The sequence below is a fragment of the Carlito syrichta genome, unplaced genomic scaffold (genome assembly GCF_000164805.1).
Source record: "Carlito syrichta isolate Samal-C Ts95f unplaced genomic scaffold, Tarsius_syrichta-2.0.1 Scaffold316804, whole genome shotgun sequence".
NCBI classification, from domain to species: domain Eukaryota; kingdom Metazoa; phylum Chordata; class Mammalia; order Primates; family Tarsiidae; genus Carlito; species Carlito syrichta.
In genome coordinates, this window is record NW_007260900.1 from 1 (window position 1) to 11,214 (window position 11,214).

The 11,214-nt window shown below is 39.7% G+C and overlaps 1 protein-coding gene across 1 annotated transcript in view; it reads left to right on the top strand.

Annotated features, from left to right (window-relative positions):
* Positions 1-1,560: 1,560 nt before the first annotated feature.
* The window catches only part of LOC103277251 (integrator complex subunit 8), a 57,082-nt gene continuing 47,428 nt past the window's right edge, over positions 1,561-11,214 (top strand). The window contains exons 1-5 of the mRNA XM_008074648.2: positions 1,561-1,698; positions 2,014-2,085; positions 3,174-3,225; positions 5,601-5,783; positions 10,242-10,349. Coding sequence (XP_008072839.1) covers positions 1,580-1,698; positions 2,014-2,085; positions 3,174-3,225; positions 5,601-5,783; positions 10,242-10,349 — 534 coding nt within the window. The 5' untranslated portion in view covers positions 1,561-1,579. The remainder of the gene's footprint in view (positions 1,699-2,013; positions 2,086-3,173; positions 3,226-5,600; positions 5,784-10,241; positions 10,350-11,214) is intronic.

Below are 11,214 nucleotides of genomic sequence, written 5' to 3' on the forward strand. Positions count from 1 at the left end.
TTTTTGATTTATTGTAGAGATGAGGTCTCGCCAAGTTGCCCGGGCGGGTCTCGAACCCGCGGGCTCAGGCAATCCACTCACCTCAGCCTCCCAAAGCGCGGGATTACAGGCTGAGCCACCAAGCCCAGCTTTCTCCCTATAGTTTTAAATATAGTTGTAATCATACTCCATACACTGTTTTGATTTCTGTCTTTTTCACCTAACAGAATATCGTGAATATTTCCCTATTTTTATTTTTTGGATATGATTTCATTATATGGATAATTTGTTACCTATTCTTCCATTGACAGCCATTTAGTTTATTTCCAGTTTTTCACTATTATAAATTACAAGACATTAAATATCTTTGCTTATAAACTTTATATTTTGAGTTATATCCTTAGGATAGATTCTTAAATTGATGGGTCATGTACTATAAGCATTTTTTAAGACACATGCGTATTACCAGATTGAACTCCAAAGGAAGGCATTCACCAGTAGTATTCAAATCCTCCCCCCCCGCCCACCCTGTGTGGTTTTAATTTTTTAATTTTTTTTTTGAGTTGAAGGCTTACTCTGTCACCCAGGCTGGAGTGCGGTGGCACGCTCACAGCCACCGCAGCATTGACCTGCTGGGCTCAGGCAATCCTTCTGCCTCAGCCTTCCAAGAAACTGGAACTACAGACATGTGTCACCATGGCTGGCTAATCACCCTTTTTTTTGAGATGGAGTTTGTCTGTCCCCCAGACTCATGGCTCACTGCAGGCTTGACCTCCTGGACTCAGACAGTCTTCTTGCCTCAGCCTCTTGAGGAGCTGGGACTACAGGTGTGCACCATCATGCCCAGTTAAGGTTTTTTATTTTTTTGTAGAGACGGAGTGTTGCTATGTTGCCTAGGCTGGTCTCAAACTCCTGGGCTCAAGCAGTTCTCCCGCCATGGCCTCCAAAGGGGATTATATCTGGGATTACAGGTATAAGCCGCTTGTGCTTGACCAAAGCCCCGTTTTTTAAAAAACGTACATGCTCCAGCACTAAATATTAGAATTATTTTTAAAAACTTCTTTAATCTGAGGGGAACTTAATCATTAATAGACCGAAGATATATTAAACATACCAATATGTACAAAGAGGTATGGCATATATGAGGCAGTTGGAAAATTGAACACTGATTGGATATTTGATGATAATAAGCAAATCTCCATTTTTTAGATGTTAAATTAATGTCATCATTATGTTAAGAGTTAATTCTTTTGAGATATGTTCTGAAATATTTATGGAAGAAATGATTTAGGAAGTGGATAAGAGTAGAGATGAGACAAAATTGGCCATCAGTTGACAATTACTGATGCTGAATAATGAATACGTGGGTGTTCATTATATTATTCAGTCTACTTTTGTGTATGTTTGTATTTTTTTCATAATAAAACATTTTAAAAATCTTTTCAAATTTGGTAGGTAAACCTGAAGATTTGGTCCCTTACCAGTGTAATTATTTTCAGTGAAGATCTGGAATTGTGTAGTGGTAGTTTGTGCTTCTTTTGCAGTTATGTAAACATGTACCTTTTGCTTCTTTTTAAGTTTGTCTGTTCCAGTATTGAATATGCTACTAAATGAACTGCTCTGCATCAGTAAAGTTCCTCCTGGGACGAAGCATGTGGACATGGATCTGGCCACTCTTCCTCCAACTACTGCCATGGCTATACTTCTCTACAATAGATGGTAAAGTCTTTCCTAAACCCAGAATGTGTTGGGCAGCCTCTCTTTTGTTGCACTCTGACCTTCACAGGTATGCATTGAAGGGACCCCTTCTTCTCCAGGGATCTCTTAAAGGATCTTGGGAACTATGAGACTGATGGTGGAGAAAATTTGTGACTGCACATATGAAGAGCATTCTAGCAAAAATGTAGTTGATTTATAAAGTATTTATGATGTGTCAGTTAAATCTTCAGATAATTTATTACACATATCTTCTAAGAAGTCATCGAAGTGACATTTAAAATGTACTAAATTTTCTTTTTCCTGTTTTTTCTTCAGGGCAATTAGGACAATTGTTCAAAGTAGCTTTCCTGTCAAACAGGCAAAACCTGGACCCCCTCAGTTAAGTGTGTAAGTTGGCAGACATGATCCTTACTCGCGCTTTGTTCATTAGGGTTTTTAAACGTTTTGCAATTTTTAATAACCCCCGTTATAGAAGAATGAAGTAGGAGGGCGGAAGACCTGCGTGAAAGTACATGTGGAGGAGTTAGAGGGGCTGGAGAGCCAGGGAGTCTCTAGAGATAGAGCTCTGATAAGAAGGGGCGTGCTTTGGGAATTCGCCATTCTTCTGAAAGTATTAGGATTTTCTTTAATTAAATTATCTTGAAGAATATATATATATTTCTTTGTAGGAAAATTATTTTAATATGCATAAATATTGGAGCTATACTCTCCAATAGGAGTACAAAAGGTAATTAGAAAAATTTGATCATATCTGGAGATTTTTTTGTTATTTACTTTTTTTTTGTTTTCTTTAACGCTAGTCAACTGAATCCATGGTAGTAGAGAATGCAGTTTTAAACCTAATTTTTGATTTCCAGGTGGCAGTTTACCCAAACTTGGAGCTAGAGGGTATAGTTTATAATTTGGTATAAATGAGTTTTTGTTGTCAGTAAGTTTTACTCTTAAGTTGAGGTTTTTGTTTTCTTTTTTTTAATACAAGCAAATGAAAAGGATTGGTAAATTAATGAGCCTTGTAATAGTTGGGGATGCTGTTTGTTTTTTTAAGCAGGAAAAGAAATAGCATTAAAAATACTTAGGCAAGGCATGGTGGCTCATGCCTGTAATCCCAACACTTTGGGAGGCTGAGGTGGAAGGATTGCTCGAGGCCAAAAATTCAAGACCAGCCGGATGAACATAGCAGGACCCCATCTCCACCAAAGGGAAAAAAAATTAGCCAGGCAGGGTGACGCTTGCCTATAAGTCATAGCTGCTTGGGAGGCTGAGGCAGTGTGATAGCTAGAGCCCAGAGTTCAAGACCACAGTGAGCTGTGATCAAGCCACTTCACTCCATCCTAGGTGACAGCGAGACCCTGTCTCTAAAAACAGCAAAAACCCTTTTAATTGAATCTTACTTTCAAGAATAATGCTTTTAAGTTTTGAATTTTCAGTCTTGAGAGTAACTTTTGATGCTCTCCTTTTAATCGTTTCTCTTTTAGTATGAATCAGATGCAACAGGAAAAAGAACTAACAGAAAACATTTTGAAAGTGGTAAGTATTGGCACCAATTACACTAACATTTTTGGAACTCCCTTAGAGCATGTATAGATGCATCTTCTAATCTTAGGTATAAGAGAGTTGTCAAAGTCTAAGTGCAGTCACATTAAGTTGTTTAGAGTATAGGTAATATTCTAAATCATACAGGTTTTCAACTCTGATGGTACAGTGTTCTACCACTGATTCTGTTGTTGACTACTTCATGGTACATTGGCAGATATGAGAAATTGATTTTATAGGTGATGTCTTTATATTCTTTTGTATTTTCCAAAAATTTTTATAGACAATTTCAGCAGTTATTTTTTTTAATTGATCTACTTAATATGAAATTAAAAACCTGGGAGATTCTATAATTTTATTTATTTTTATTTATTTATTTATTTTTTGAGTTGAAGTCTCACTCTGTCGTCCAAACTGGAGTGCAGAGGCACGCTCCCAGCCACTGCAGCCTCGACCTGCTGGGCTCCAGTGATCCTTCTGCCTCAGCCTTCCAAGTAGCTGGAACTACAGGTGCACACTACCACGCCTGGCTAATTTTTTGATTTATTGTAGAGATGAGGTCTCGCCAAGTTGCCCAGGCGGGTCTTAAACCCGTGGGCTCTGGCAGTCCACTCACCTCAGCCTCCCAAAGGCATAGGACTACAGGCTGAGCCACGGAGCCCGGCAAGATTCTATAATTTTAAAATGATCTGTGTCATTATTTAACACCTGTTGTGTTCCAGATACCATGTGAGGTATAGGGCTTGGGGAGAAGAAGGAAGTTAAGAAACAATCTTTATCTGTATGCAACAAATATGCTTAGTATTTTCAATGTGGAAGCAAAAAACCCTGCATCTTTTTTTTTTTTTTGAGTTGGAGTCTTGCTCTGTCACCCAGCCTGGAGTGCAGTGGCATGCTCATGGCTACCTCAGCCTCGACCTGCCTGGCTCAGGTGATCCTTCAGCCTCAGCCTTCCTGGTAGCTGGAACTACAGGCACATGCCATCGTGTCCGGCTAATTTTTTGGTTTATTGTAGAGATGAGGTCTTGCCAAGTTGCCCAGACTGGTCTCGAACCCCTGGGCTCAGGCAGTCCTCTTGCCTCGACCTCCCAAAGTGCTGAGATTACAGGCTTGAGCCACTGCACCCAGCCATCATTTTATTTTTGTTATTTAGAGCTTAATAAAATGGCTGGCACATTGAAACACATTTCTTGAATCAATAAGTGGAGCAGTGTAAATCTTTAAAGAATTTTTCTTCATTAACTTTTTTTTTTTAATTTGGAGTTTCACTGTGTTTCCCAGTCTGGAGTTGGCATGATCGCGACTTACTGCGACCTCAACCTCCTGGGCTTAGGTGATCCTTTCTCCTCAGCCTCCTGAGTAGCTGGGGCTGTAGGCATGTGCCACCACACCTGGCTAATTTTTTTTTGTGGAGACCAAGTCTCGCTATGTTGCAGAGGCTCATCTTGAACTCTTGGGCTCAAGCAGTCCTCCTGCCTTGACCTCCCAAAGTGCTGGAATCATAAGCATGAGCCACTAGACCTGACTTCATTAATTTTTCTATAGAAAAAGGATGTCAATCTTTCTGGCTTTTTATATTTTTTTAGTTTTACAGTAGGTATACGCTTTTTTTTTTTTTTGAGTTGGAGTCTTACTCTGTCACCCAGGCTAAAGTGCAGTGGCAAGCTCACGACCACCCCAGCATCGACCTGCTGGGCTCCAGTGATCTTCTGCCTCAGCCTTCCAAGTAACAGGAACTACAGGTGCGTGCTATTGCACCCAGCTAATTTTTGATTGATTGTAGAGACGAGGTCTCGCCAACTTGCCCGGGCTAGTCTCAAACCGCTGCCTTAAAACAATCCACCTGCGTCAGCCTCCCAAGGTGCTGGGATTACAGGCTGAGCCACTAAGCCCAGCCCATATTTTTAACAAGTTTAATTGTACTCTTGCTGTGTTAAAATATTTTTTTTTTTTTTTTTGAGTTGGAGTCTCACTCTGTCTCCCATACTGGAGTGCAGTGGCCGCTCCTGGCCACCGCAGCCTCGACCTGCTGGGCTCCGGTGATCCTTCCGCCTCAGCCTTCCGAGTAGCTGGAATTACAGTCATGAGCTACCACGCCCGGCTGATTTTTGGATTTATTGTAGAGATGAGATCTCGTTGCCCAGGCGGGTCTCGAACCCGCGGGCTCAGGCAATCCACTCACCTCAGCCTCCCAAAGGTGCGGGATTACAGGCTGAGCCACCGAGTCTGGCTAAAATATTTTTTAATAGTATTATGTGTACTAAGCTAGTAAATATCTTGCAAATATTTTTTGGTTTGTATAGTCAGTTGCTATTTCTGTATTTTTCTGATTATTTCTGTATTTTAATTTGCTTATTGAATTTTTGTAGCTAAAAGAACAAGCTGCTGATTCTATTTTGGTACTAGAGGCAGCCCTAAAATTAAACAAGGATCTTTATGTCCACACGATGAGAACTCTAGATTTATTGGCCATGGAACCAGGCATGGTAAATGGAGAAACTGAGAGTTCTACTGCTGGATTGAAAATTAAAGCTGAGGAAATACAGTGTCAGGTATGTACTTCAGTGTTTAGTCAATGTATGGCAATTTTTTGAAAAATCTTTTATGACATCATCCATGTATTTTTAATTAGAATTTATTTCTTGGCCGGGCATGGAGCTCCTGTAATCCCAGCCCTTTGGGAGACTGCAGCAAGAGGATTGCCTGAGCCAGCGGGTTCAAGACCAGCCTGGGCAACATAGTGGTACCTCATTTTTACAATAAGATAAAAAAATTAGCTGGGTGTGGTATCACACGCCTGTAGTTCCAGCTACTTGGAAGACTGAGGCAGAAGGAAGGATCGCCGGAGCCTAGCAGGTCGATGCTGGGGTAGCTGTGAGTGTGCCACTGCACTCTCCAGCCTGGGCGATGGAGTGAGACTCCAACTCAAAATAAAAAAGAATTTATTTCTTGCTTTTCTTTTTGATTTTGACTTTAGATGCTATTAAGACTTTGTTTGCATTGTATTTAATTTGTAAGTTTTTTAAGACTTGACACTTCATTATGAGGAATGAAAGGGAAATTTCATCTGTTCTGTTGTCTCCGCAGTAGTTTCCCAGTTGTATTTAGGAGACAGTTTATATACCGAGAATGCTGTGTGTGTAACAGATTTGCAGTTCATTCATATTATTAGAATTCAGACCAAAACAAAACTAATATTGTGCTAGACTTTGAAAAATCTAGACCCTAAGAGAAAATATCTAACTTTTCAGAGATGTTAAGTTTGCCTGTTTTCTCTAACTCTGGGTTCTAGTTCCTTTGACAGCTTTTAGTTGATGATTATTGCCAGAAATTTTGTGTGTTTTTGTTTTCTTTTTTCCTGCTAGATTGAAAACTCTTTGAGGTCTGTTTTTTATGCATTCTATATCTTACTTTGCTAGAAAGCAATAAACCTTAAGTATAATAGTAATTTTAAAGTATTCAGTGATTACCTAAAGAGAGCTACTAGGATTGTGCCTTTTAAACCATATTCTCTTTTGTTAACTGTATGAATTGGCGCAACTTTTTTCATCACTAGTTCCTGTTCTTGAAAGGTGCAGAAATAGTTATGATAGTATTGGAAAGATGCCTTTACAGATTAGCTGGTTCCAGAGCTGGTGGAAGTAATAATTTTTTTAAAGATCTGATGAAATGGAGTTTCTAGTAGGAATAGGGATAATGAGGTATTGAAACTTGTTAACTTTTTAAAATTGTTGATGAAACTGTATATAGGAGAGTTCCTGGTACCATAGTGTCTCATAATGTTCAGATTCTGTTTAGAAGTTATTGGTACCACTTCTGATTTTCACAGTATGATAGATGATAATGACCTAAAGGAAGAAAAAAATCTATAAAACACCTTTATGTGCTAGGTGAACTTTATCAGATATTCTTTTAAGTTACATAGCTGAGTGACAATTCCTGTTTTTGTTTGCTTGGTTTTTTTTTTTTTTTGAGTCTTACTCTGTCACCCAGGCTGTAGTGTAATGGCACGATCATGGGTCACTGTAGCCTCAGCCTTCCAGGCAGGTGTCCTTCTGCCTCAGCCTCCTTAGTAGCTAATTTTTAAAATTTTTTTGTAGAGACAAGATCTTGTTATATTGCCCAGGCTAGTCTCAAACTTCTGGGCTCAAGCAATCCTCTCGTCTTGGCCTACTGAAGTGCTGGGATTACAGATGTGAGCCACTGGATCCAGGCTAATTTCTTTTTACTTTTGATTTTAATTTTTTTATTTAAAAAAATTATTATTATTAGTTATTGAGTCAGAATCTCACTCTGTTGCCCAGACTGGAGTGCAGTGGCACAATCACAGCTGCTGCAGTCTTGACCTGCTAGGCTTAGGCAATTCTTCCACCTAAGCCTTTCAGGTAGCTGGGACTACAGGCATGTGCCACCATGTCTAGCTGATTTTTTGATTTATTGTAGAGATGAGGTCTTGCCATGTTGCCCAGGCTGGTCTTGAACTCCTGAAATCAGGCAGTCCTCTCTCCTCAGCCTCCCAAAGTGCTGAGATTACCGGTGTGAGCCAGTGTGCCCGGTCTCTTAATTCTTTTGTGAATGGCAAATCAGTGGTAATACTCATTTTTGTCATGATAATATTTTATTTAATTAATTTGTTTGTTTATTTATTTAGAATTGGAGTCTCACTCTGTTGCCCAGGCTGGAGTGCAGTGGCACGCTCCTGGTCACTGCAGCCTCGACCTGTTGGGCTAAGGCGATCCTCCAGCCTCAGCCTTCCAAGTAGCGGGAACTACAGGTGTGCTACCACACCCAGCTAATTTTTTGATTTATTGTAGCAACAAGGTCTCACCGTGTTGCCCATGCTGATCTCGAACCCTGGGCAACGATTTCTGCAATCCTCTCGTCTCAGCCTCCCAAAGTGCTGGGATTATAATCACCTGGCCCATGATAATATTTTAAAGTACATTCTTTACGTTGCTAAAATTTACCTGAGATGCAAAAGAAAATTTAAGTTTTTTCCCAATAAAACCAAGTGTTCAGGACAGCTTTATTTTTTTTTAATGTATTGACCACCTCTTAACTACAGAATTTCAACTTGTTTTAATGGCTAGTTGGTTACTTTAGTAATACTGGAAAATATCTTTTTGATATCTTATACTCTGTCTTTGCCTGGAAGGGAGGATTATATAGAACCAGAATATATATGCATATTTGTGTGTATTTATTACTCATTTAGCACCCCTTTACTCCAGATGGGAGGAGCTCTCTAGAATGCAAGCCAGCCACACATTTAGTGTGGACCAAGTAGTGCAAAGCTGTGTTGCAGAGGTTGAGGATTTGTTGAACAGGACAGAACAGTATCCATAACCATGTTAGTAAAGAGTGGCTCCCTGAAGAGTACCAGACACTATTACAGCTTAGGAATTTGGAAGAAGAATGAGTATCCATTGGCTAAGATTGTTTTGACATAAATTCAGATAAGGGGTGTGGAATGAAACTCATTTCTAGTATCTGATATGAATGGGGAATTGAGAAGACTGGTGTAATTTAAATAGAGCACAGGAGAAAGGTTTGGCCAGAGAAGCTAGGCCAGATCTTCTGAGATCCTTACAGATCTAGCCAAGAAATTTGAACTTTCTTTTGTTTGGGGAATAATTGAAAAATTTACAGATGAAGAAGACTGATCTGTCAGCCATGTGTAGAATAGTCTTGAGGTAGTGTTCAGAAGCTAGAGATCTGGTTCAAGCTTGGGTTCTGCCACTACTTGGTTAAATGCTTTTCTTTTCTTTTTTTTTTCTTTTTTTTGAGTTGGAGTCTCACTCTGTCGCCCAGACTGGAGTGCAGTGGCCGCTTCCGGCCACCGCAGCCTCACCTGCTGGGTTCCGGCGATCCTTCCGCCTCAGCCTTCCGAGTAGCCAGAATTACAGGCATGCGCTACCATACCTGGCTGATTTTTTTTTTTTTTTTTTTTTGATTTATTGTAGAGATGAGGTCTCGCTGCCCAGGCAGGTCTCGAACCCGCGGGCTCAGGCCATCCACTCACCTCAGCCTCCCAAAGGCGCGGGATTACAGGCTGAGCCACCGAGCCCGGCTGGTTAAATGCTTTTCATATCACTTTTTGGGTCTTAGTATTCTTATCCATAAAGGGGCTGAGTTGAACTAAGTAATCTGAATCTTCTTTGAGTTCTGCACTAGATGATTCTGGGAATCAGTCTAAGAAAGTTCGTGGAAAAATACACATTTAGAAAAAGACATCTGGAAAAGTATTTTACGGTTGTTAAATTTCTCAGTTTACTCTAGCCAGTCTGTTACAATATAGATACTTGTATATCCCCCCTTTTTGGGGGAGAGGGCTCCCCAGCATCTGTTTCCCTCTTCTAGAAAATATTCATAGCTTTTGAGGCTTGGTGGGAGGCAGAGTCTGCATCCTATAAAAGAAAGTGAGCACTCCAAATACTGACTTTCTTTAGCCTCACCCTGCTTGAGGGCAAGTGTGTCACAAAAGTTTGACAGATACGTAAACACACTTATTTTAGACTGTGAATCAGAAGCGAGTAAATCAAAGAATTGGGGGTGATGGAGAATCTACTGTGGTGGTGGGTAGCAGCAGCGGTGAGAGTAAAGTCTAGTTTCCAGGGACAGAACTTGCAGAAGTATAGCTGAGCTTTCAATGTGTCTGGTGCGGGTGGCTGCAGGTGATATAATCTGTGGAATTTAGTGTTGAGATTGGTTGTAGTGATATCTTTACTAGACCAGTTTTGGCCTTTGTGCTGTGTGCCCCTTTTGTTTTCTAACCTGATTCTTTGACTTTCCCAATAATTCTGTAGGCTACCTGAAATCTTTCCAATAAATAAATTTTCAGCTAAGATTGGTCAGAGTTGATTTATCTCTTTATAACTAAGGATATTGATTCCAGTGATCACTGTTCATTAGAGTATGCTTTTTCTATGTCTTTTTTCATGTATTTTCAATTGTCAACTCTTAAGTATGTAAGAAATTGTTAAATTAATTGGTATTCATTGCTGTTTCAGGTGTGTTATGATTTGGGTGCAGCATACTTCCAGCAAGGCTCTACAAATTCAGCTGTCTATGAAAATGCCAGAGAAAAGTTTGTTAGAACAAAAGAACTAATTGCAGAGGTAAATAGTCATAATAGTTACATAATATTCAGTTCCTTAAAACAACTATACATGTTGTTGGCTTTGATTTTTCTGATGATAAAAAACAGTGTGCTTAGTTGGGCGTGGTGGCTCATGCCTGTAATCCCAGCACTTTGGGAGACTGAAGCAAGAGGATTGCTGGAGCCCAGGAGTTCGAGACCAGCCTCTCTATAATAAATCAAAAAATTAGCTGGGGTGGTGGCATGCGTCTGTAGTCTCAGCTACTTGGAAAACTAAGGAGAAAGGATTGCCTGAGCCCAGCAGGTCAAGGCTACAGTAGCTGTGATTGTGCCACTGCACTCCAGCTTGGGTAACAGAGTGCGACTCCAACTCAAAACAGTGTGTTTATGGTAAATTTGGGAAGTTCACAAAAGCTAAAAATTGGTTTTTAAAAATCTGTGGTATAATCACTTTTACAATTTTAACATATTTTCTTCCATTTTTTTCTGTATGTTTTTATGCAGTTAAACTACATTATAAATACTATTTGTATCTTGTTTAAATTTTGATTAGGCAAATGTTCTGTTATGTGGATGTACTCTGATTTTCTTTATTTCCCTTCTGTTTGGGCATTTAGGTTGTTCGTTCTTTGTGTAAAGTTGCATTATTTATGTCTTCAAACCAAAATTTTTGTTCAGATTTTAGGTATCTTCAAGTTAAACTTCTATGAGTAGAATGGCCATGTCAATGGTTGCTAATTTTTTAAAGGCTATAATTTATAAAACCAAGTTGCTTTCCAGGTACATTTTTCTTGGTATTACAGTCATCAGTGAGTGGTTTTTGGGTTTTTTTTTTTTTTTTTTGAGTTGGAGTCTCACTCTGTCACCCAGATTGGAGTGCAGTG